The sequence below is a fragment of the Bombina bombina genome, chromosome 5 (assembly GCF_027579735.1).
Source record: "Bombina bombina isolate aBomBom1 chromosome 5, aBomBom1.pri, whole genome shotgun sequence".
In the NCBI taxonomy this organism is placed as follows: domain Eukaryota; kingdom Metazoa; phylum Chordata; class Amphibia; order Anura; family Bombinatoridae; genus Bombina; species Bombina bombina.
The window spans coordinates 682,432,479-682,460,354 of record NC_069503.1 but is presented as its reverse complement, the minus strand read 5'-3'; the positions used below and the strand labels follow the sequence as shown (position 1 = coordinate 682,460,354).

Sequence of the window (27,876 nt, the reverse complement as noted above, 5' to 3'; positions counted from 1 at the left end):
AAAGGGACATTCTGCTCAAAATGTAAATGCACATAGATGAACTACATCTTTGAATAGAAACATATTTGCTATACACATTTACTGGCAAAAATGCTTCTATTAAAATTTATCACTGTTTTAGTGTTAAGAGGACAGTCTACACCAGAATTTTTATTGTTTTAAAAGATAGATAATCCCTTTATTACCCATTCCCCAGTTTTGCATAACCAACACAGTTATATTAATATACTTTTAACCTCTGTGATTATCTTGTATCTAAGCCTCTGCAAACTGCCCCTTTATTTCAGTTCTTTAGACAGACTTGCAGTCTAGCCAATCAGTGTCTGCTCCCAGATAACTTCACGTGCACGAGCACAGTGTTATCTATATGAAATACGTGAACTAACACCCTCTAGTGGTGAAAAACTGTTAAAATGCATTCTGAAAAGAGGTGGGCTTCAAGGTCTAAGAAATTAGCATATTAACCTCCTAGGCCAGTGGGGATTGTATCATGTCAGCAATTAACAAATTGATTCATTACCAGATGGTACAAGCAGCTTAGGATCTCTGAGCAAGTGCTGTGTTTAAAATGCTGGTTCACGGCACATACCTAAATACACTTTTGCAATAGCTACAGCTTTTATTATTAGAAGCATGTTTGCTATTACATGTATAATTTCAAAAATGCTTCTACTTAAAACTGAAATGCATGTGGATTCCAATTTTGGCTGGAATATCCCTTTAAAACTACCTTTGGGTTGCATATATAAGCAGTATGTAAATATCGCCTAAATTACATAAGATATTGTTGTTTACACTTGGTCCCATTTCACAAATACAAATATATAAATATTCTGAAATCCAAACCGTTTCCAGTCTAAAACTAGGATACATACGCACACCTCACCAAAAAACAAACAATATAATTCTAAATTGTGGTCTATAGAATAATTATGATGAGACAAGTTTATATTGTATTAATTTTATTTTGCAAAATAAAATAATTTCAGATGATAATTTAATCAATAATACTCAAAATGCATGCTGTGAATAATCTTCTTTTGTAGGCAGGCAAGATAATAAGAGCACTTTGAAATCTGAAGAGATATGTACACTTTGTTAGAAGAAAAAGTATACACAATAAGACACCAGGAATTCTATAACTGTTTATCAACCTATTGATCAGTAATAAGCAAAATCTCATCCCCCCCCCATATTAATCGCTAGTTCTTGCTAAACTGCAGCAGTTAGTAATGATCCAAAAAAGGATCCATGTGATAGAACTTCAGTAAAAGTTTGTATTCCGGATTAGGGTTAATTTAGTCTTTTTTGGAGTTATACCAGAGATTTAATGAAAGTATTGATTCCCCACATGAGATCAACATATATGTACTTTTATAATTGTATAATATACTAGAGCAGTATAAACTGTATTCTTAAGCTCTATATCCACCAATCTCTTGTGGAAGAAAATGTAATTGGCAAAGCGTTTTATGGTGAAGTGAACCTGCCAAAGAACAGAATGTTGCGGCTTTGCTTGTGTATGATAAAGAAGAGGAATGGATGGTCACAAATGACCTCTCGTCTAATTGGTGCACAACGAAGCATCATAATTGCCCCAGTTGCTGCTGCTGCTTCGGTACCTTCTTCATTTACGTCTACAAATGCTTTGTGCACCACCTTAGATAGAAATAGGTCACGGTTGCCAGACATGCCAGAGAAATCTGATCTTCCAATATCAAAGGCATCGGACATGCCCATGCTACTGAGGACCGATTCCAGATCATAGTCGTCTTCTAGTTTAAATTTGGGAAAAAACAGTTTAACCTCCGATTTGTTCAGCACTTCTGGGTTTGTCCATTCCATAAACTTCTCAAAAGTCAATTCTTGTTCAAGCTAGAAGAAATAAAACACAAAAGTCAATATTAGAAGTTATATACCATAGCCAATTTGCTAAATTGATTCCTTCCAATTAGAAAATTGTCACAAAATTAATTTAAAAATTAAATCAATGATTTAAGTGATGACCACTTCCTAGAAAAACAATGTACATTAATTGTTATTTTGTTACTTAAATATACATGTATTATAATTTATATTTCTGTTGATTGAAGTTGAAAGCAAAATAATATTTGCTATTTAATAAGAAGGTGAGTTTATACATTGGAATGTATTATGGTGTGGAATCATTAAAATGAATGAACACAAGAATTAACATAATTAACATTGAATTCCAAAGGAAAAATGTTTCCAACATGCACAAGTAAATATAAAGGCCATGCAAACTGATTCAATCGATTTATTTATATATTTATATAGAAACGATTACAGGACTAGAAAGGTCTGTGAATTAAATAGTCTCATAAGAATTAATCACCCTACCCAGCAGCTTGTTACAAACTTTATTGATGTAGCTCTTACTTTGCTTCTTCTGTGAATAAAAACGCCAACAACTTTGGAGAATTATGTAGGGAAGAATATACTTAGAGGGGGGGAAAAAAAAAGTATGGTTGCCTTTATAAATAACACAATCCAAAAAAAACAAATGTTATATTAGCTGTTAACAGTTTCAATAAAGCTAACAAATATATAGAAAAAAGGTCAGATGTAGCAAACCTTCCTTTTATCTGCAGTTTTAGCAAATAAATAGATAGCCACTTAAAGGGACAGTCTACAACTATATTAACATTAGCCAATACCTTAGATCGTGTTCCGATTGTCATAACTCACCCCCTCTACCCCAACGAGTCTGCATCAAAAAATGAGTTATTCGAAATCAAGTTTGATTACAATTGTTAGAAATGGCCGATAAACTCCGCCCAATCCCTTCTCCTTCTACCTTGAACTCATCTTCTGTTTGTAGCTCATACTCGTGCACGTAGCAGCCACTGACGTAATTACCCTCTAAACACGCATGCGCATCTTTACGGAAGTGAGTAAACGGAAGTCCGTCTGCGCAGCTGGCAATTAACCAAGCCTATGGTTGTGTGCAAGTTGAAAATATGTTTTTGTTCCAGATTTTTTTGTTCCTCTGCTGGTGCGCATGCGCGGAACAACGAAAGCACGATCAACTTTCGATTGGAGCTTTGAAATTTAGACAGTCTATGATGTAGTTTATAGGCAGAGCTGGTCGGCCATTTCTAACGATTAAAATCAAACTTTTGATTTTGAGAAACTCAGTTTATGAAGCAGACTCGTTAGGGTAGAGGGGGTGAGTTATGACAATCGGAACACAATCTAAGGTATGGTATATATGTTAATATAGGTGTAGACTGTCCCTTTAAGTTAAAATACAAAAATATTAGTGATAGACCATACAATTCTTATACAAGATACAACAACTTAAAAGGGAGATGAAACATAGATTTTTAAATAAAACGTTTAGTTATGCATGACAACCATTTGCAATATATTTTCATCATTTATTTTGCCACAGTTTCATGTCATTTATCTCTGAAAATTAGGCAATTTCTACTTCTCAGAACATGAAAAGCCCCCTGCTGACTTCAGAAGGCTAACACTACTACATATATTTCACTAATTGTCTTTAGCTGATAACAACAAATGCTATGACCATAACTAGCTTTTTTGTCATCGGCAGACTAAAGCTCAGATTTAACGTGAATATATTAATAATACAACTATTACAAAATGTCCATCCATTCCGTATGATTATAAATACAGTGCAAGAATGTGATAGTTTTTGTATATATTTGTATTTTTTGTATATGGATAAATTAAAAAAGCAGGAAGTGTACAATATTGTTATATTTTTACATCTTTTCTTAAAGGGCCATAATACCCAAATGTTTAAACTTTAAACACTTGAAAGTGATGCAGTATAGCTGTAAAAAGCTGACTAGAAAATATCACCTGAACATCTCTATGTAAAAAAGAAAGATATTTTACCTCAAAAGTTCCTCAGTAGCCACATCCCATTGTAAAGGATTTTTAAGCAGCATATTAGTATGTCTGTCCCGAGACAGCGGAAGGGATGAGCCTCGTGCACTCTCATGTTATTTCCCTATTCAGTGTAAGGAAGTTTACAATGAAATCTCATGAGAGTTAAGTCAAATCTCATGAGATCACAGTAAAAGAGTTAATGACCTCAGCACTGCTGATTGGCTGCTGTTCATTTCTTCATTTTTTTTTACCTGCAGCTGAGTATCTTTTTACACAAAACTTACTCTGCTGAGCTGAGGAAATTGTGAGGTAAAATATCTTTTTACATAGAGATATGCTCAGGTGATATTTTCCGGTCAGCTTTTTATAGTTATACTGCATCAGTTTCAAGTGATTTAGCATATGAGTATTATGTCCCTTTAATATAGCTTGAAAATGGGGAAGAAAAGACAGGAAGTATAGTGGTAAGGTACATAATGGATTAAGTATACGTTTGACAATGTTCTATATTATATAAAGAGATATTTAGCGTTCAATAAAATCTATTTGGTCTAGAATGTATTTTAAGAATGAGAATGGTCATGAACATCCATTTATAAGTAGTAATTGACTGTGTTTTTCATAACCGCTTGCTAGCTTTCTCCTTACATGCCCTTCGGATTCCTACAAAACGTATATTAGTTGTAAGTTCAACAATACAGCTGTTCTGCCCTTACTTGTGTCAGCAAATATTTACCTGAAATAAAGCCTATTGTTAGGGTAACAAAACAAATTTAGAGCATTAAAAGCATGGAAACCCGTAAACGAAGGCAATAATAACCGCAGACTGGCAATGAGCGTACACAGCATGGAAAAGCTTATCTTTATGCAAGGTTCTTTTCATCTGCTGCGTAGGATATAAAAATTCTACTTCTGATCTACAACAATCATAAGTCTCTGTTCTATTTCAAACAACATTTGAGATCACTCAGGCTTAAAACTGTACTGCTTCTACTGGATCAAATATATCTTATTTGTTTAAAAGGGTCGGTGAGTGAAGAGTGCACTTTTCATGAACAAGGTAGTGTACTTCTATTATCAAATGTACCTATATTTCTCAGTATTAGAGCATACCGAGGTAGGTATATAGTATAACAATGTTAAAAACATGTGCACCCTCTGGAGTCTACATCAGTATGCTCTCATGGTAAGAAGCATAGTTTAAAAAAACAAACAAAAAAACTTTGCACAGTTAAAGGCAAAAACACAGTTTATTTCTGTCTGCATCTAGGACATTTAATTTTCACAGATGTAGATGGTACAGCAGCATTGTATTAAACATTTACTTTGACACCTGCAGTATTTACAGCTGATAAACAATCACTATTTGAATAAATATATCTATACTTTTTGTGGGTATTAATTAATCTTGTGTTTGCATTTTTTTTTTATCTAAAATTTTTTTTTAGGATTGGGCGAATGTTTTGCAAAATTCAAAAATGTAAACTAATTTTAACATTTGTTCGTTTCGAATGTTTGCACAACATTCTAACATTTGTTTTATGTAATAGTATTTCTAACGCTTTCTTTAAATGTAATATTTGAATTATGCAATATTCTAAATAGAAACATTCTAATTGATATATTTGTATCTATTATGTATTCATTTACTAAATTCCCTATCACACGAACTATTGAACTTCTGAATAGTATTTGTTAAATCAAATGTTACATTTGAAATTTCAAATGTGGATATTCGATTTCATTATAAACATTCGAAAACTAAAGTAACATTTGATTACCGAATTTTAATGAATTTTCATTCTTGTCAACGTTCAAAACGATTATCCACAGGACTTTTCGTTCTACCAACTGAATTACACTTTCAGCACATTTGCCCATCCCTACTTAATTTGTATTTCTGTGATAAAAAAAAGGCTTGCAATGTCTAGTAATGTTGTGTCTAAAGGGCTATGAAACCCCCACTTTTTCTTTCATGATTCAGGTAAACAACTTTCTAATTTATTTCTATTATCAAATGTTCTTTCTTTTCTTAGTATCTTTTGTTAAAAAGCAGGGAAATAAGCTCAAGAGGTATTTGGAGCAGTATATGGTAACAGTTTTGCAAGGCTGTTATCCATTTGCAAGAGCACTAAATGGCCTGCAATATAGTGCTCCAGATACCCACCTAGGTATCGCTTCAACAAAGAATATCATCAGAACAAAACAGATTAAGAAAATTGGAAACTTTTTACAATTGTATACTCTGAATCCCAAAATAAAAATTTTAAGTTTCATACCCGTTAAGCTTTATAATAATAAAATAAATGTATTCCAACATTTTCTTACTATGGACATTCCCATGTAACCAGCACTTCTTGGATCCTACTGAGCATATACACAAGCTCACAGGGTATACATATACTAGTCTGTGATTGACTGATGTCTGTCACATGATACAGGGGGCCAGGAAAATAGGAGAAAACATTTTTTGGCAGAAAAAAACCCCTGTTTGTTTGAAATTTATAGTAGGTATTAAATGTCTTTTTATTATGCACTTTTTATTTATGCAATTCTACTGCATTGAGTGGTCCTTTAACCCCTACTAAACTTCAGAAAAATTTAACCCCACAATACTCTCATTGTATGCAGTAAACTGTACTGCCTTATCCTTCTGATTATTTCCTGAAGGGCCTTCAAATCAGATTCATAGTGAGCACCAATACTAAAACTAGTGCAAGCGTGCACACATGAGAGATTATGCATAGCAGACCCATTCTGGTATTCTTTAACCCCTTTAGACCAGCGCTATTATAAACAAACTATCCCTTAACGACCAGCGACGTACAGGGTACATCACGTTTGTTAAGGAGTTAATAAGCTAATTAGTATAAAAGCACTGCATTTTTGTATTTTCAAAGCTATTTTTGTACAAACTGCATTTTTCTTCTATCATAAATAGGGATGGGCGAATGTTTGCAACTTTAAAAAAAAAAAACAAACAAATTTTAACACATTTGCTCATTCTCATATTCGTTTATTGTAATGGTATTTCTAATGCTATCTTTAAATGTAATATTCAATTATTATTCAATTTAGAAAAACTTGAATCGATAAATTTGTGATACTTCTAATTGCTATTATGCAATTTTCGAAAAAGAAAAATTTGAATCTATATATTTGTATCTATTATGTATTAATTTACTATAAAAACTAATGTAACATTTCAAAAACCAGAAATACCATTAGATTACTGAATTTTAATGGATTTTCGCTCTTATCAACATTCAAATTGTCCAAAACGACACATTCGCCCATCCATAATCAAACTATTTTTCTGATAAAGGGATTAGATGCAGTGCCATTGTATGCTACTTTCATAAACAGCCTAATGACAATTTATTATAACTTTATTTTAGCCTTTGTAAAACAATTACTAAAGTTTGTTTGACACTCATATCACATAAATAGTAACATACATAGTAGATGAGGTTGAAAAAAAGACTGAAGTCCATTGAGTTCAACCTATACAAATCTAATATACTTACAAAAAAGCTCCAGTTGATCTTAAATGAATCTTATTAAAAGATGACCCATTTAACATAAGCAATCATATCCCAGTATTCTGTTTCTATCTAAACCATTTCTAAATGTATCTAAAAGGTATTAGCATTCATTACTTCTCTCCAAAAAATGCAATACAGCAGTTGCATTTAAGGGGGCATGTTCAACTTTTATTCTTTTGTATGACAAAAAGTCATTTAAAACCTACAGATGAACATTATTAGGGAATGTCTGATTTGTATACACACATATACATAAATACACACACACACACATGCTGCTGCATCTTATAGGATCACTGGGGACCCCTTCCTGTTCATTATATGTCTGCTGCTGTTGAAGCCAGGAAGCAACCCTGCTTTTCCCTCCGGATCATGCTACATTTTTTTTTTTTTTTAATACTTTTTATTGAGGTAAATTTTAGCATACAAAACAAGTAGTTAAACCTTCCACAATTATAGTTACATGAAACACATTGCAAATTTCAACATACATAGAGAAGAAAAACATAAGAAAACAAAATACAAGGCAATAATGCAATATGACTGTAGGCAATAGCATTGATGATTAGTAAAATGACAAAATAGCGATAGAGTGATATGCTATATTAAGACATAATGTTCATGGGAGCCTAAACCTTCCTTCTCGTCTGAAGGGCCCCGTATGGACCTCTGGTCATGTAAGAAATCTAGTGTTTACCTCGGTTTTTTTAGTAATGCTAACATGAGCTGAATATCCAGAACACTACTATAAAAAGAAAATTAGAACTATAAAAGACTATATTCAGCTACTTTATAAAACAGAGTATGTATCGCCACAAAAAAGAAAAAGAAAAATAGCCGCCTTGTTGTGCCCATACATTTAGTGCCACTCAGTAGATGCCAAAATCTTATCCATTCCACTTGCTCCCGATTAATAATAAGTAAGAAGAGATAGGGAAGCAGATTATAGGAGTCATATAGAAGGAGGTAAGAGGAAAGCTTAGGAGGGGAGGAAAAAAAAAAAAAAAAAGGGGATATATATTTATAATGGGGGAGGGATGGGGAAAGCCATGTCCCCACGCGGGACCCTATATTTATAATATGGATGGTATTCCATAGCTTAAAAGTGAGGCTGCCACAGTCGACCTACCAATTCTCTCATGGACTTCATTGAATTTGGAACCAGTCTGACCATATATTCCAATAATCCTCCAATCTTTCCAAGGAACTATAAGCAAATTTTTCCATCTTAGCTAAGTAATGTATCACTTCACAAACATCCGATATTGTGGGTGGATCAATTTGTTTCCAGGCTCTGGCAATGCAGAGCCTGGTTGCAGCCATTATATAGATTACTAACTGCTTAGTATATTTAGGCAGTCCTTTACCAAAGACATGAAAGAGGGCACACCTGGGCGTCAGCTCGATTTCTATATTCATGGAAAGTAAAAGTACCTCAACATCTCTCCACAGCCCGCTGATCTTAGGGCAGGTCCACCAAACGTGTGCATCTGTGCCCAGTTTGCCGCATAATCTCCAGCACACTGCCGGAGAACCAGTAAACATCTTAGACAGCCTGGTGGGAACTCTGTACCATCTCAATAGTAGTTTTATGTAACCTTAAAAAATGGTCACGCAATGGATCGTTTTCTTTGTTAAGATCACCGCAGAGCTAAAAACCAAATCTGAGACTCCCATCTCCAACTCCCTGCACCACAATTCAAACTGTCCTGGGAGACCTATAGAATGGTCTCTCAGCAGTGCTCCAAAGTGAAACGTAAGAGGTTTGTGTGTTGCCAGCCCACCCATCCATCCATCTCATCTCCCATTTAGAATAAGGCCTTGTATGTTAAATTGCCAAGAATTCAGCAAGCTAAGTATTCTCAGACACTAGAAATGTAACATGCTACATTTTATGATAAAAATGAGGGAAGATGGCAGTGCAATTTTATTTTTATTGTCCATATTTTGTAGCGGTGCCGGTTATTATTACAGCTTTCACCCGCACCACTGCTTTGCTCCTACAACTTTAGCTGCAGCTACTACAAGCCATACGGCCGCCCCAGCACCTCCCTTATCTTTCAGAAGCTTGAACACAATACTTTGTTACAGCTTGTGTACAGGAAATAAACTTTTAAATAAAAAAACAATAAACATGTAAAAAATATAATAACCATACCTGCTTGTGATAGTTTTTCCGGACTCATCCAGGCATATTTTGTACTCAGAGTTGTGGATGGCACCCAGTGTTTTAAGAAATCACTACCTTGATATGTGGGATAATACAGGAAGCCCCAGGGAAATACTATATTTATCCCCTTAACGTCAATAGGACGTTCTATGCCGTCCTAAATGCGCTGAGCTTTAGCACCATTAGGACGGCATGGAACATCCTAGCCATTCTGCTTTACTGAATCAGCTAAGGCTTCTTAACTGGGATTGTGGACTGGAGGTCGTACTTAGCGTCAAAGGCACTCCCCCCAGACCCGATCCCATCATTGAAATCACGTGATCGCATGTACAATCGCGTGATTTGAATTTTTTACCAATTTGTTTACATTGGAACTTTTTTCCGATGTAACAAATTAGTACCGGCAGGAAGGAGTTAAAATAATCTTTATTTATAATCACAAACCACAACAATTAGCCTAAAACAATGTAAGAGCATAAACATCACACAAAAGATGGTCTCGCTTAAAAGTATTTTAATATGCAACATACAGTCATGTGAAAACAAAAGTACACCCTCTTTGTTATTGTGTCCTGATACGTAAAACCATATAATTAAAAAATCTGGTCCTTAGCAGGTCTTAAAATTAGGTAAATACAACCTTACATGAACAACAACATGTTACATATTACACTGTGCCATGATTTATTTATAAAAAAAAAAGCCAAAATGGAGAAGCCATGTGGGAAAAAAGTAAACGTTATGATTCAATAGCTTGTAGAACCAAGTAATTGTTTTCTGTATGACTTTATCAGTCTCTCAAATCATTGTGGAGGAATTTTGGATCCACTCTTCTTTACAATGTTGCTTCAGTTTATTGAGGTTTGCACGCATTCATTTATGTACAGGTTTTTTAAGGTCCCACCACAGCATTTCAATCGGGTTGAGGTCTGGACTTTGACTGGGCCATTACAGCACCTTGATTCTTTTCTTTTGCAGCCATTCTGTTGTAGATTTGATGGTGTGCTTGCGATCATTGCCCTGTTGCATGATCCATTTTCGGCCAAGCTTTAGCTGTTGGACAGATGGTCTCACATTTGACTTTGGTATACAGAGGAGTTCATGGTCAACTCAATAACTGCAAGGTGCCCAGATCCTGTAGCTGCAAAACAAGCCAAAATCATCACCCCTCCACCACGTGCTTGACAGTTGGTATAAGGTGTTTGTGATGATATGCCGTGCTTGGTTTCTGCCAAACATGGGACTGTGTATTATGGCCAAATATCTCCAAATTGGTCTCGTCTGTCCAAAGGACATTGCTCCAGAAGTCTTGTGGTTTGTTCAAATGCAACTTTGCAAACCTAAGCCGTGCTGTCATGTTCTTTTTAGGGAGAAGAGGCTTTCTCCTGGCAACCCTTCCATACAAACCCTACTTGTTCAGTTTCTAATTTTACTGTCATGAACTTTAACATTTAAAAAGGGACATTGTACATCAGATTTTTCTTTGCATAAATGTTTTGTAGGTTACACAAGTATTTGGAAAGGAGCGCCTCCTTCAAAAGAGGGTGGCTTGAGTGCGGCGTAAATGCGTAAACCCTATATGAAAGTGGAGGAAGTGTGCTGCAATGTTTTAAAGTGCAAGAAATGTGCTGAAATGTTTTAAATATACTTGTGTAACCTTGATTAAGATCGATTTTGTTAGGCTGTCGTTAAAATTCAAGTGAGCCTGTGCAGTTTTATCATGTGGCACATTACACTATACTCATACATTTTTTGCAGATGACCCATTTATATTGCCCATCTGGGAGTGTTTTTGAAACAAGGTTTAGTTTTGTTTATTTTTTTTTAATAAAATTGTGTGGATTTTAAGACTCCTATCCAAGCCCCAAAGTGTCAGATGTATACACTAGTTTACAGACTACAGGTGACTTCTGTTTTGTCTTGTCTTTTCATATGCAGGGAAGGGGGGAAGAGTCTGCTCCCGACTCCTTTCACTGTGTGTCCCAGCCTAACCTCATCAACAGTGCTAAACTTGAAACATCTAAGTAACTTTTTTTTTGTTGTAATTTCTCTGAGCATTGCACGGTCTGCCCTTGGGGTGAATTTGCTGGGATGTTCACTCCTGGGAAGATTGTCAACTGTCTTGAATGTTTTCCACTTGTGAATAATCTTTCTCACTGTAGATTGATGGACTTTAATTTTTTGAAATGGCCTAATAACCCTTCCCAAATTGATGGGCAGCAACAATTGCTTCTCTAAGATTATTGCTGATGTCTTTCCTCCTTGGCATTGTATTAACACACACCTGAATGCTCCAGACCAGCAAACTGCTAAAAAAAACTTCAGCTTTTATAGAGGTTGTGACACTTGCTGATGATCAATTAATCAAGGGGATTTGATTAGCAGCATCTGGCTGCTACTTAGTCTCTTAATTTCTATGGAAGTAGTAAGGGTGTACTTAGTTCTTCACACATGGTGTCTCCATTTGGGCTTTATTATTTTTGTTAAATAAATCATGACACAGTGTAATATGTCATGTTTTGCTGATCATCTGAGGTTGTACTTACTGTAATTTTAAGACTTGCTAAAGACCAGATGATTTTTATTCTGATACGTAAAACCATAGAATTCAAAGAGGGTGTATTTTCTTTTTCACATAACTGTATTTCCCAGTAAAGAATATTCATTATGGTCCCTTTAATAATATCTATAAGGGATAGCTGACTTCTGCTTTTAGAGGCATACAACACAAGCATAGATCACCAGTGGCAGCACAGAAAGAACAAAATAATCTGTTTTATCAAAATCTCACCATTCTAGAAGTTTAATAATATTTACAAGAGGTAAAATCTTTTTGAAATCTTTCTAAATAGACAGTGATCAATCCTAGCAGAGGGATTGTAACATAAAAGATCTTAGAGATTTTCATGCACATACAATGACTTTCCTTAGTAAATTAGTAATGCTAAAGTTACCTTTACAGCAGGACAGGTAAACATAGTTGATAAATTGAAAAATGAAGCTCGCTGAAGCAATCTAAAGAGACATTGATTGCTTTGACTAATATAAAGACACAATAATGTCATAAGCACCAAATTTCTTTCTGCGGTTTCTGAAACCCGTAATGATGCACATTTAAATAAAAGCAAAAATTATTTCCTGTACACACAACATTTAAAGGATCAGCAACACAGCTTTGTAGATAAATATATACAGACCAATTATCCATTACTACAAATTATCATACAACCTCATTTGCACATTGCTATGCGCATGGTACTATAAACAGCAATAACAGTGCAGGTAGCTAGACACCTGAAAAAATGCAATATTATTTTGCCTGCATCTACAGCATTGCGTTTTGTGTGTGTGATGGCAACAAGCAGAAGGTACGATCAGAGTCAGCCACAATCCATAAATAAACTGGGTAAACCACAGGAATAATCATCTCAAGGATGTCTGTATGGTAGGACCATTTGGCAAGATACAGCCAGTGGCACCAACAATGGTCTATGGGTGGCTGGACTATTGCAGGAGCACAGCAGAAAGTCTGCTGTAATGAGAGGGCTCACACTTTCTTTAGTTATCTGTGCAGCATAAACACTTCAGTTAGCGCAGAACTTTACCTCAGCCTACCTAATTACAAACTTATAAATGGTCTTAGGCAGGAAGGGGAGGGGTACATGTGGGGTAGGAGGTCCCATCCCCTCAGACTTCAGGTAAGCATCCCTACCTAATCCAGAGGCCATCTATCTTCAAGTACAGATATAGTTCTAGAAACAACAATGTCACGGTCTCAGTGAAAATAAGCTGGGAGAGATTCCTTTAGATTAAAAAGTTAAATTAATTGAATACATCAGTTAAAAATGAAAAAAAGGTACAACAGACAGGCACTGCAGCTGACGCGTTTCCTGCCTCAAGGGCACTTAATCAGAGCTGAAGAACAAGCGTCACTAACAGTTGTTAAATCTCAAAAGGGGGTGGTCATTACATCCAATCACAGTACAGACTGAATTTTTATACACGTGCTTAGATCAAAGTACTTGACAATCTTCCTTGCACCAGATCATTGTGTGAGAATACTACAATAACTTGCACTTATGTTAGTGCCAGTCTTATCTCAGGGAAAGGGACACTCCCCATCAACCCCCTATATTTACCCATTGGATAATACTATACATTGTTCTTACGGTTTGAATTCTTTTGTCATTTTAACTGTGTGTTGTCTGTGTGTTTTTTGAATTTTAATTTAAACCAATAAAGGTTATATTTTAAAATATATCACCCCAAGGACACTTCCAGACACTCGTGTCACATTCACTAATTACAGGGAGAGGCAAGTGCTATACAAGTGCATTCTTTGTTTTTCAACCTCTGTTGATCAATCCTTCCTGAATTTTTATACAGATTAACTTGCTCACGACTTCCACCTTAATGGACACATCGACACACATAATCATATATACAGAACTCATTTAACAACCTGTTAAAACACTCATTGAAATATGTCAATAGAATATAGGACCACGTATGCAAATAGTAATTAGCTTTTTATCGACATTAGTTAGTTTGTGCTGTGTTATGAAGCTATTTAAGTAACACTACAATACTATGTATTATTTAGTGACATGTTGTTTCTTTAGGTAATATGAACTAAATTAGTGGTGATATTCCCCCCAGTGATGACTTGAGTTATATTGGTGATGACACTTTTTGCTGAGACAGTTCCAATATATAGGCATTTTATGGTAACAATATGCATTTATCTTTTATACATGAGAGAGCCTCTTTTTTGGTACAACAGTCTCTGCATATGGTGTTATTAATTACTAATTACTATTTGCATACGTGGTCCTATATTCTATTGATATATTTTAATGAGTGTTTTAACAGGTTGTTAAATGAGTTCTGTATATGTGATTATGTGTATCGATGTGTCCATTAAGGTGGAGGTCGTGAACAAGTTAATCTGTATAAAAATGCAGTCTGTACTGTGATTGGATGTAATGACCACCCCCTTTTGAGATTTAACAGCTGTTAGTGACGCTTGTTCTTCAGCTCTGATGAAGTGCCCTTGAGGCAGGAAACGCGTCAGCTGCAGTGTCTGTCTGTTGTGCCTTTTAAAAAATTTTAAACTGATGTATTCAATAAATTGAACTTTTTATCCAAAGGAATCTCTCCCAGCTTATTTTCACTGAGACCGCAACATTTTTGTTTCTTGGATCTATTATCCTGGGGGCGTGGAGAGCCCTAGCGGTCTCAGTGTAAAGGCTAATGCCTGTTTGACTTTGCCGGAATCAGAATGAGGCTACATGCGAGTTTGGCAATACACAGGAGTAAGCGATCGCTGTGTAAGAACAGAGGATTACGTTTGGAGAAAGACACTTACTTTATACTCCAACAGGATCGCGACCAGTGGGGTAAACTTCTCATCTTAAACTACTATATTTCTTGGGAAAATTGATGTGAATATTTCACTAATCCAGTGATAACCAAAATAGTGGGACTCTCAAATTGAGTTGTAATCACTAGGAGAGCTATCTACAGGCTATTACACACGCTCAGTCAAGAACACTGTTGGGCTATCTGCAGATATAGTTCTACAAGAGTGTGACACAAGTAGAAAACACACACACACAATACATAAATATTACACATAGATTTATCTGCAAAATAATAAAACCACAATAGGAAAAACAAACAAATGTATTACACCCACACAAGCATATTTGGTTGTGATAAAGATTTATTCATTGCAGAATTTAAAAATTAGGATATCTGCTTCAAGATTTATATTGATTAGGAGACATTTAACAGAAAATCATTAAGAAAAAGTGATGCAGAATTAAATAGTGTCCTGCCAGCTAAGAATAGATGTTCTTTAATTTGACTATTTTGCTTTCCTCCATCCACATACTTGGTATAAAATGATGTCTTTGAAGTTAGCAAACAAAAATCTTCTATAAAATAGTGTGTAACTTGTTGTGCCTAGAACATGTATAGACTAACTGTATACACCATTATTTAAAACGGATCACAGAATGGCCAAACATATAAAATAGCATGGCTCCGAACATTTAGAATGTGCTGCCTTCAATAAGACTAGCAAAAGAGTTTGAAACATTCACATCCTATAGATAGAACAAGGATACATGTTTTGTTATGTATCTCTGATTATAATTTAAGGTGAAGTGAATCTACCACAAAAAAGAATGCTTCGATTTTGTTTGTGGGTGATAAAAAACAGAAAAGGGTGGTTACAAATGATCCGCGGCACAATCATTGCGCAACGAAGCATCATTATTCCTGCTGTGGCAGCTGCTGCCTCTGTACCCTCTTCATTCACATCTACAAATGATTTATGTACCACCTTTGACAGAACTAACTCATTATTGGGACACATCCCAGAGAAATTAGCTTTGCCCATGTCAAAAGCATCGGGCATCCCCATGCTGCTTAAAATAGATTTTAGATCATAGTTCTCTTCCAATTTAAACTTAGGCACAAATAACTCCATTTCTGTTATGTCCATCCTTTCTGGGTCTGTCCATTCCAAAAACTTTTCATAGTTTAGTTCTTTTTCAAGCTGCAAATAAAAGCACATTAATAAGGAACCAAGGCATATATACAGTAAACAGAGTTACAGCAACTACTTAGCGGATTTATATATCTGAAATCGTATGCTGTCGGCATTTATCGATGTGCGGCGGACATGATACGCTACATTGTATCATGTCCGTTAGCACATTAATAAATATACCCCATAGTAAGAGACTTTGCACCAGTTTCAAGCTCAGAGAGCTGCTTGTGGTGTGTATTGTGTCTGTGAATCGTTAATTTGTTACATGAAAATTGGTGTATACTCTCCCTTTAACTATAACTGAAATTTTTGATTTGCATATCATTTACATGTGTTTTGTTATGCAAACTATTACTATTTACCTCAGGTTTATAAAAAGCACAACATTTTTCAGCTGTATTTTTTGTAGTCTTCTAGTGCAACACTTAAGTTTACCACTTGCAATATAACCACAAATAGCGCTGCTTATGCTATCCATTAAAAGTAAAGGGGATGCTAGAGAAAAAAATATGTTGGACCATGTTAATATTCTTTGGTTAACCTATTTTACCATCCACTTATAATCCCTGATTGTGTGCTCATGAGACTGACCGCAAGATAATGCACCCTGTGCTATCAATTGCACTTCATTTGTAATTTAAATATGACTGTAAGGATGTGTCTAAATGTTTAACCCCTTCACTACCAGGATTTTCATAGAAGAACTTGCCCAAAATACAATAGAATTTTTAGCATTTTTCTATCACTAAATTTAAACAGTACAGAGCCTTGTTTTTATTTATCTATCTAAATTTTATTTAGTAAACAAAGGTGTTGAGCTAGGCCCATTTTTATATATTTCATGCCACTGTTCCACCGCCAAATGCAATCATATTTTTTTTTAAAAAAATATATGTTTCCAACAAACTTTGGGTTTTTCACTGAAATTATTTACAAATAACTATTGCAGTCATAAAATAAATGGTTGTAAAAGGTTCTCTGGGGTCTCTTTGTTCAGAAATAGAAGGTATGCATGGCTTTGCGATTAGTTTTTGGAAATTAGAAGGCTGCAAAATTACAACTGTGCACTACACTTCTGAAATTCCTGGCAGTGAAGGGGTTAATAAGTTACCCGGTAAAGGGCAATAGTATTTTAATACAGTGATTAACCTCCCACCTGACACTTTCCGCCTCCTACCTCCCTGATCCCTCCCAAATAGCTCTCTAATCCTTCCCCCCTTTCAATTGTTCCATCTTAGGTACTGGCAGCTGTCTACCAGTACCTAGTTTATTTATTTATGTTTTATTTTTTTCTGTAGTGTAGCAGTCCCCCCATCTTCCCCCTCCATGCGATTGCTACTGTAGGCCACCCCCCCCACCAATTCCAATTTTTCTGTAGTGTCCCTTCCCTTTCTGCAATTTAGGGCCACTTGCTCCCCCTTCACCACTGTGCCGCCCACCTGCCTCCCTTTTTCCCTTCCGCATCTCCCACCAGCCCTAAAGGAGATTGTTACAGACAGTGACACAGACTGTCCAATTCATGATTATTAAATCAAATTCTTTTAACAAATGGAATTTGTTTAAATAAGTTGTTAGGGAGAGAAAACTGCATACCCACTCCTTGCTATGTTAAATATGTCCCAGGATGGCTGTATTTATTATAGGGGTAGACTATTGCAAAAATAAAATACTCATTAGTTTATGTATGTTTTACAGGATTGTCTCTTGTTAACCATTTATTGAACACCTGTAAAAACCCAAACGTTCTTGTATAGCACAATACTAGTACTGGGCTATAACACCACATACAGTATAAGTGGGATAGTAGTACATTGCACAGTGTGAAAATATGAAAGCATATAAGCGGTGTATCTTTCCATGGTAAACACAAGTATGTCTCAGATCAGCTGGTCGAGGAGTTGGAGCTGCTTCTCTAAAGACATTGGTAGTTTGTTGTTAGTCTTCACCATAAATACGTGTACTGTAAAATACCACAAAAGAAAAAGCACATCCATGACTCACGTATCAATTTATTGCTAAGATTTGTAAACACACTAAAATGCACTTACTAGATGAAAACTTTCACCATAGCATGTCTAAGTTCAGTCAGCCCACCTGAATAAATATTTCTGCAACTCTTCCTTGTGTGTGTTCCGGTTGACTCGCACTGTTCCTAGTTGTTTCCCAGTTATCTTATATCTACTTGTGGTTTTGCTTAGGAAATCAGTAGTGTATGTCTCTTTCTCACAGCTCTGTCATACCGTCCCAACTCATTTCCTCTGCTTTCCGGCAGACTTTTGTCATGAGGACTTACGTTGTGTCAGTATGACAGAGCAGTGAGGAAGAGATGTACACTATCAATTTCCTTAGCAGTACCATGGGCAGATAGGACGTAACTGGGAAACAAGTCAACAGGAACATACACAAGGAAGAGTTGCAGGAATATCCTATTCAGGTGGGCTGACAGAACTTAGACATGCTATGGTGAAAGTTTTCATCTAGTAAGTGCATTTTAGTGTGTTTACAAATTTTAGCAATAAATTGATAACGGTGAGTCATGGATGTGCTTTTCTTTTGTGGTATTAAAATTACAGTCTCCTCAATATCAAAAGCATGCAGGCATGTAGAGAAATCGAGAGAATTTAAGAGAATTGGGCCCATAGAATAAAGTAGGAATCACACCAGGTAATTGCTTATTTATTTATTTATATATGTATCTTTTACCTTCATGCAGGGGATCAACACTCATAAATCAACACAACGTCCGGGGTGTTCTGGATAAAACTTGTACACTCTAAATAAACGATCCCGCACTCTCCGTATGAAATAATCACAAACTTTTATTAACATGTGACGTTTCGGGGTGGTGCCCCTTCTTGAGACATATAAGAAACAATACAAGCATCTTACCCCTTAAATACCCCCTCACCGTGTGTGTCCGTTACAGATCTCCATTTATATCTACAGCAAGCCAGACAGGACAAAAAAAATCAAAGCAGAAAATGTACAGGCATTAGAAACCTGTATCAGTAATTGACTTAATGCAAAACAGCAAACTACTGGTGGTCTAGCCTAATACTCAAAAATGAATACCATGCTGACAGAGGAAGCCAATACTACCATTTTATGTAAGGACACATATAACTCACTACCGCAACTTATTGGCTTTAAAAAAAAAAAAAAAAGAGGTAAAATGTCAGACATTTTACAAACCATATGAATCCATCATTAAACAGTATTTATAAGGATATATTACTTTTAATATACGTTAAATATCGCTGGAAGTTCCAGAATATTTATTGGTAGAGTCAACTCCTCTCGAGTCCACCTGCCCTGTGCCCTTCTGGCACCCTAAACAGCTCCCCATCCTGATAGACTTGCGTCCGTGGTCACAATCTCCCAGGATGGCCTCAAGAAGGATGTCCCCTGGGACAGCTGTCCCGTACGGATCCACCAAGAGAGGGATTCCCTCACTCGGTTGTCCAGAGAGATCTGTTGGGATAGATCTGAGTGATCGCCGTTCCATTGTCTCAACAAACATAACTGAAGAGGTCTGAGATGGAACCTGGCGAACGGAATGACATCTATGCTGGATACCATGAGCCCAATCACCTCCATACACTTGGCCACAGATGGCCTTGAGGAGGTCTGAAGAGCAAGACAGCTGGACGCAATCTTGGAACATCTCTGATCTGTCAAGAATATCTTCATGTATATGGAATCTATTATCATACCCAGGAACTCCACCCTGTTGCTGGGGACTAGAGAACTCTTTCCTTAGTTTATCTTCCATCCATGGGATCGAAGGGGAAGAAGAAGAGCCTCCGCGAGACTGCAGGACGGAGCCTGGACAAGGATATTGTCCAGATAAGGAGCCACTGCAATACCTCTGGCTCTCGCTTCCCGCAAGCAATGCTCCCAGAACCTTCGTAAAGACTCTTGTGGCGGTCGCCAGACGGAACAGTAGGGCCACAAACTGATAGTGTTGGTACAGAAATGCGAATCTTAGGAACTTGAAGTGGTCCTTGTGGATTGGCACGTGAAGGTAAGCATCCTTAAAATCTATCATCGTCATAAATTGCCCCTCTAGAACTAGGGGCAGAATTGATCTGATCGTCTCCATTTTGAATGATGGGACTGAAAGAAACTTGTTTAGGCACTATAGGTCCAGAATTGGGTGAAATGTGCCCTCCTTCTTTGGGACCACAAAAAGGTTTGAATAATACCCCAGACCTCTTTCTGCTAGAGGGACTGGGTGATAAATCCGAGAGAGGAGAGATCCCTCACGCATTCCTAGGAAGGCGTCTCTGTTCTCTGGTCTTGAAGATAAGTTTGACAGGAGGAATCTGCCTCTGGGCAGATGAGTCTTGAATCCTATTCTGTAGCCCTGGGCTATGACCTCCAGAACTCAAGGGTCCTGAATGTCTCTTATCCAGGTCTCCGTAAAAAGAGATAGTTTGCCCCCTACGCGATCCAGAAAAGGATCGGGGGCCATCCCTTAATGCAGATTTTGTCTCGGCGGGCTTCTTACTCTGCTTGGTGTTGTTCCAAGAGTGAGCTGGTTTCCAAGATCCCTTGGACTGCTCGGTTTTACGGCAGGCTGCTGGCGTTGAGACTTGTCCGAACGAAAGGGATGAAAAGTAGACCCCTTAGGCTTATTCTTTCTGTCCTGCGGTAGGAAAGCACCCTTGCCCCCCCGTGACCGTGAATATAATAGAATCCAGACCGGGACCAAAGAGAACCTTCCCCTGAAATGGGAGGGAAAGTAATCTAGACTTGGAAGTCATGTCCGCAGACTACGACTTTAACCACAGGGCCAGAACAGAAAAACCTGATGTCTTGGCATTCAGGCGAATAATCTGTATATTTGCATTGCAGATGAACGAATGAGCAACCCTTATGGCCTTAATTTGTTCCTGTATCTCCTCAAGGGGAGTCTCCACCTCGACCATAGCTGACAGAACGTCACACCAATAAGTAGCAGTTCCAGTCACTGCAGAGACTGCCGCTGCCAGTTAAAAAACGAACCCTGTGAGTTGAAACATCTTCCTTAACATGGATTCCAATTTTTTATCCATGGGCTCCTTAAACGAAGAGTTATCTTCGAGCGGGATAGTCGTTCTCTTAGCAAGCGTGGAAATAGCACCATCCACCTTAGGAATGGCCCCCCACAGCTCAAGCTGTGAGTCCAGAATAGGGAAGAGCTTTTTAAAAGAGCTAGAGGAGGAAAATGAGCCAAGTTTCTCCCATTCTTTTTAAATAATATAAGCAATTTTAACGGGAACCGGAAAGGTCTGTGGCACCACCTGTCCTCGTATACCCTATCTAGCTTAGGGATCGAAGGTTCCTCTGGCAGTTTTGGTTCTGGAACCTCTAACGTACCAAGCACCTCTCTTAGCCGGAAGCGTAAATGCTCCATCTAAAATTAAAAATCTGTCTCCTTGGTAGACAGAGGTCTAGATGTCGCTGATTCCGACCATGAAAGAGCGTCCTCCGAAGACTCAGAGTCACCTTCCTCAGCGGATAATCTGTCAGACATCCAGCGGGGTAGATGACTCCTGGGACGGATAGCTATGTTTCACCTTTCACTTAGCAGGGTGTGGTAAGGCATTGAAAGCCGCAGAAAACGGTACTGTGCCTTTAAGAGAAAAAAAGCTGCACAAACTCTGCAAAACAGTGTAAAAAAGCAGTAAACAAAACAAAATTTTTACAGTAGCATCATAAATCCTTAGTAACTTTGCACCACTATGCAAGTAAACAATTAACCCCTTAATGTAAAAACCGGATTGAAAAAACTTCAAAACCGGTACAATAACGTTCAGCACCTTGCCACAGCTCTGCTGTGGCGCCTACCTGCCCTTTAGGAACGATTTGTGGGGAAAAAAACCTCTTTACAGCCCTCAAATACAGCAGGGATCTCTGGAGAAGTAGCTGGATGCTTCTGAGGTAAATAAACTGTGCAACTGAAAATAGGCCCCTCCCACCTCACTCGATGTTATAGGGCCTAAAAGAAACACCACAGAGTGTTTCTTAAACTAGCCATGTGGGTTAATAACCCTTAAACAAGCCACAAGACCCCTTAAAGTCCCTCAAAAAACGTTATATTTGTAATTAAACCAAAACGTTTTTCCTATTAGTGTCACCAGTAACTATGAGCCCTTTATGCAAGCTTGGATTCCTCTTTTACTGAATACAGCTTACCTTTCCCTCATGGGGATATTGCCAGCCTTTTCTAGAAATAACACAGTCTGTCTAGAAAAAAATAGACTGAACATACCTTAGTGCAGTTTAGCCTGTAAACTGTTCCCCCAACTGAAGTTTTCCTGTACTCTTCAGCCCTTGTAAGAACAGCAGTGGATCTTACTTACAAAATGCTAAGATCATCATCCTCCTTGCAGAAATCTTCATCCCTTTTCTGCCAGAGAGTAAATAGTACACACCGGTACCATTTAAAATAACAAACTTTTGCTTGAGAAAATAAAAAACTAACCTTTTTGTCACCACACTCACTTTACCCTTCCTAGCAGTTAAGCAGGCAAAGAGAATGACTGGGGGGGCGGAGCTAAGGGAGGAGCTATATAGACAGCTCTGCTGTGGGTGCTCTCTTTGCCACTTCCTGTAGGGAAGGAGAATATCCCACAAGTATGGATGAATCCGTGGACTCGATACATCTTACAAGAGAAAAAGGCCCGCGTCGATATCTCAATAATAATCTGACTGTTCACACACTGACAGAGCCTCATCTCACACATGACGCAGCAATAAACAATATTATGCACAAATAGCCCCCTGTTCAATAAACTCCATTCCGGGGGTATTAACCCCTGATTCTATACAGATAAAAGGAGACACACTGTGACCCTGTCTTCTTACGTTATCATATGTGTATAAATGAAACGATCTTACCAGAATCTATGCCGTGGAACAGGAACACAGCCTTTCAAGTGTTACAGGTTAGTAGCATTGCTCCTGACATGGACTTGAGAGCAGAAAGCAGGCAGCGAAACTCGTCAACGCTGATTGCTTATGGAGCTGTTAATCTCGGGATGATTTTGCAGAAACACTCTCCCTGCCTCTCCGGACTCTAACTTTCACCCATGCTCTCACTGAAAGGCTAACAGGACTACTTAAAACTCCAGTCCCATTGCGAAGAGTACTACCCTCCATAAGAGACTACTCCGAATCTTTGACACTTTTCTGCCAACCTCCTGTGACGAAAGGCAAAGAATGACTGGAGGATGAGGGGAGTGGGGGAGGTATTTAAGCCTTTGGCTGGGGTGTCTTTGCCTCCTCCTGGTGGCCAGGTTCTTAATTCCCACAAGTAATGAAGCAGTGGACTCTCCTTCCATTAAAGGGACACTGAACCCAAATTTTTTCTTTTGTGATTCATATAGAGCAAGCAATTTTAAGCAACTTTCTAATTTACTCCTATTATCAATTTTTCTTCGTTCTCTTGCTTTCTTTATTTGAAAAAGAAGACATCTAAGCTAAGGGGCCAGCCAATTTGTGGTTCAGAAACAAGGCCAGCACTTGTTTATTGGTGCTGTACAATCAGCAAGGACAACCCAGGTTGTTCACCAAAAATGGGCCGGCATCTAAACTTAAATTCTTGCTTTTCAAATATAGATACCAAGAGAATAAAGAAAATTTGACAATAGGAGTAAATTAGAAAGATGCTTAAAATTGCATGCTCTATCTGAATCATGAAAGAAAAAATTTGGGTACAGTGTCCCTTTAAGATGGAAGTATATATATATATATATATATATATATATATATATATATATATATATACACACACACACATACACTATATATACACACACACACATTATATATATATATATATATATATATATATATATATATACACACACACACACACACACACACATAGGGTGACATGTACTATTAACTATGTAGTATACATGTTACATTGTTGCTGTGGCAAATATTACATTGGCAAAACAAATGACAATCTTCCCAGGCGTATGGCAATTCACAGGGCTTCCATCCGTGCTGCTCTGTCTACTGAAGAAAGTGAAAAACCAGTGGCGAGACATTTTTTGTTAGCAAAACATTCAGCAGCTGATTTGCGTTACATCATAATTGACCATGTTACACCTCTGGGTAAAGGTGGTAACAGAGCAAAGCGGTTATTACAAAAAAAGACAATGTGGATTTATACTCTGGACACCTTGATACCAAAGGGTTTAAATACTCACTATGCCTTAGTGTTTTTTTAATAAATATCTTGATCTCTACTTAATGTTTAATATTTAAAACTGTAGGATACTGTGATATGATTTATTTAAATTATTAGGTGTTTATATAACATATTTTTTACCGGTTTACTACACTAATTGAATATTTGTTTCTTACCACCTAATATAAAATGCATAAAATATAAAGGGATATAACTTGGATAGCAACATAAGTTTTTCAGTCTCTTTTAAAGCAGGGTCCCTATGTATATATATTGAAAGTGATATATCCTTTTATATACAGTTTTATGATGGATTCATATGGTTTGTAATATGTCTGACATTTCACTTCCTATTTAAAGCAAATGAGTTGTGGTAGTGGGTTATATGTGTCCTTACATAAAATGGTAGCATTGGCTTACTCTGTCAGCATAGTATTAATATTTGAGTATTAGGTTGGACCACCAGTTATTCGCTGTTTTGCATTGTTAAGTCAATTACCGACACGGGTTTCTAATGCCTGTACATTTTCCTCTTTGATTTTAGTTGTTTGTCCGGCTTGCCGTTGATATCCCGGCGCATGCGCAGTTGCACATGGGATATACACTAATGGAGATCCGTAATGGACACACACGGTGATGGGGTATTTAAGGAGTAAGATGTTTGTATTGTTCCTTATATGTCTGAAGAAGGGGAACCACTCCGAAACGTCACATGTTAATAAAAGTTTTGTGATTAGTTTATACGGAGAGGGCGGGAGATTATATATATATATATATATATATATATATATATATATATATATATATATATATATATATATATATATATATATATATATAATTAAAAGAAACATGAGCCCCCCTCTCTCCCCCAAAATTAGTAAATTTATCACCAACAACTAAAAACTGAAGTTCTAAATCACAAGTGATAGATATTCTTCATTAATAAGTTTCCATTTTTTTCCTACCACCGAAAAGATTAGTATAATAATATATTTTTCAGACAAAACAATATATTCTAAATATTTCTGGTGCAACAGGTATAATTGCTAACAAACAAAATTAGAAATTAAATTACTAACAGTTTCACCTGAACTATTGATTACATTTTTTTAGAGACCAAACTGTATAATGTACAAAAAAAATGTGACCTTGCATTATAAAACTATTTTTTTTGTGTCCCATTAAAGGAGAGAATGTTCTTACCTTTTCCAGTCCAGTAGTTCCATCTTCAATGTCGTCAGGGAGAAATACCAACATACTCAGTTCATTGTTAACATAAGGTAGTTCAATAACCTTGGTAAACAAATCACCAACATATGTCATCGGATATTTTGCTTTTTTGTACATCATTTGCACAGGTTTGGTTTCATTCTAAAACATTAAAGGACATTTTTAAAAACAGGTTTACATTTAAAAAAGAAAATTAAATAAATACAATCCCTTGTACAATAATGAGTTTAATACTTAAAAGGTCTATTCTACTCCAACATTTATTATCATGAATATGAAATTGCTTTAAACAAACATATGCTGTCTTGCTGAATGTGGCGATTAATTATTGTTGGGAATATCACTCCTGGCCAGCAGGAGGAGGCAAAGAGCACTTCCCTTCCCACAATCCCCAGTCATTCAACTGAAGGAAAATGGAGAAAAAGAAGCAACACAAGGTGTAGAGGTGCCTGAGGTTTAGACAAAAATAACGGTCTTAAAATAAAGGGCGGGGCCATGGACTCACCATACTGGAAATAAATAAATTTATCAGGTAAGCATAAATTTTGCTTTCTTTCCTAAGATATGGTGAGTCCACGGGATCATCAATTACTGTTGGGAATCAATACCCAAGCCAGAGGACACAGATGATTAGGGAGGGACAAGACAGGGAATCTAAACAGAAGGCACCACCGCTCGAAGAAACTTTCTCCCAAAGGAAGCCTCAGCCGTGGTAAAAGTATAAAAATTTATAAAATTTGGAAAAAGTATACAAAGAGGACCAAGTTGCAGCCTTGCAAATCTGTTCCACAGAGGCCTCATTTTTTTGAAAGCCCAAGAAGAAGAAACAGCCCTAGTGGAATGAGCTGCAATTCTCTCAGGAGGATGCTGTCCAGCAGTCTCATAAGCCAAACTAATTATACTTCTCAACCAGAGAGAAAGAGAAGTAACAGAGAAACAAACAGGGCAGAAGACTGGCGAAAATCCTTAATCGCCTGTAGATAGAATTTAAGAGCATGCACAACATCCAAGTTGTGCAACAACCGTTTATGAGAAGAAGGATTAGGACATAGTGAAGGAGTAACAATCTACTGATTAATTTCTATCCAAAACAACTTTAGGAAGAAAACCTAATTTAGTACAAAGAACCGCCTTATCGGCATGATAGACAAGATAAGGCAAATCACACTTCAAAGCTGAGAGTTTCGAGACTCTCTGAGCAGAAGAGATAGCAATAAGAAACAAAACGTTCCAAGATAACTTAATATCTATGGAATGCAATGGCTCAAACTTAGCCTGATGCTAAACCTTTAGAACAAGGTTAAAGGGACAGTTCACCCAAAAACTTTCTCCCCTTTAAATTATTCCCAATGATCCTTTTTACCTGCTAGAGTGTATTAAATTGGTTGCAAGTAGCTCCTTTACTCATATTTCAGCATTTGAAATAGCTGATTTAGCCTGTGGTTTCCCAACCTATACTGAAAGTTTTGATACTGGTGTATACGCTATTGAAAGGCCTAAGTAAACACAGCCAGCAGAAGAGATTACACCCTCAGTGGGGGGGCATGATAGTTAATAAAATGATAATTTTCCATTGTTCTCTCTATGTATTGAGCTTTGGTGTTCCAGACAAATATAAGATAAGGAAGCAAGTCTGTGTACATAAAGTGATAACATAATGAGATCTGATATTACCTGAAGCTCAACCCATTGTGGCTGTGGTTTCAAAGCACAAAACCAGCTACTTCAGATACACAAATAAACCCGAAAATGCAATTTCTCAAATATTTTATACTCTGCAGTTGGTATAACAAGTCATTTAAAATACATTTATGGAAAAACAATTTTACAGTGTACTGTCCCTTTAATACTCCAAGAAGGAGCAACAGACTTAAACACAGGCCGGATTCTGACCAAGGCCTGACAAAAAGATTGCACATCTGGCCCGCCAGCCAGATAGATAATGCAGAAATTTGACCTTTAAGGGTACTGACTGACAAACCCTTCTCCAGACCTTCCTGGAGAAAGGACAAAATTCTAGGAATCCTGACCCTACTCCAAGAGTAGCCCTTGGATTCACACCAATAAACATATTTACGCCCTATCTTATGGTAAATCTTTCTAGTTAAAGGCTTGTGAGTCTGAATCATAGACTCAATGACCGACTCAGAAAAAACACGCTTAGACAAAACTAAGTGTTCGATCTCAAAGCAGTCAGCTTCAGAGAAACGAGATTTGGATGGAAGAAGGAACCCTGAATCAGAAGGTCCTTCCTCAGAGGTAGTCTCCAAGGTGGGAGAGACAACATCTACTCTAGGCCTGC

General features: G+C 37.0%; 1 protein-coding gene across 3 annotated transcripts in view; it reads right to left on the bottom strand.

The window, feature by feature from the left end:
- Positions 1-945: 945 nt before the first annotated feature.
- LOC128660697 (serpin B6) overlaps positions 946-27,876 on the bottom strand; it is a 118,978-nt gene continuing 92,047 nt past the window's right edge. For 2 of the 3 annotated variants that reach the window (XM_053714653.1, XM_053714656.1), the window contains exons 6-7: positions 25,548-25,715; positions 946-1,875 (exon numbers count right to left, since the gene is read on the bottom strand). In XM_053714653.1, coding sequence (XP_053570628.1) covers positions 1,471-1,875; positions 25,548-25,715 — 573 coding nt within the window. In that variant the 3' untranslated portion in view covers positions 946-1,470. Of the gene's footprint in view, positions 1,876-15,304; positions 16,163-25,547; positions 25,716-27,876 lie in introns of those variants that run through there. The other variant, XM_053714654.1, reaches the window with a different exon arrangement.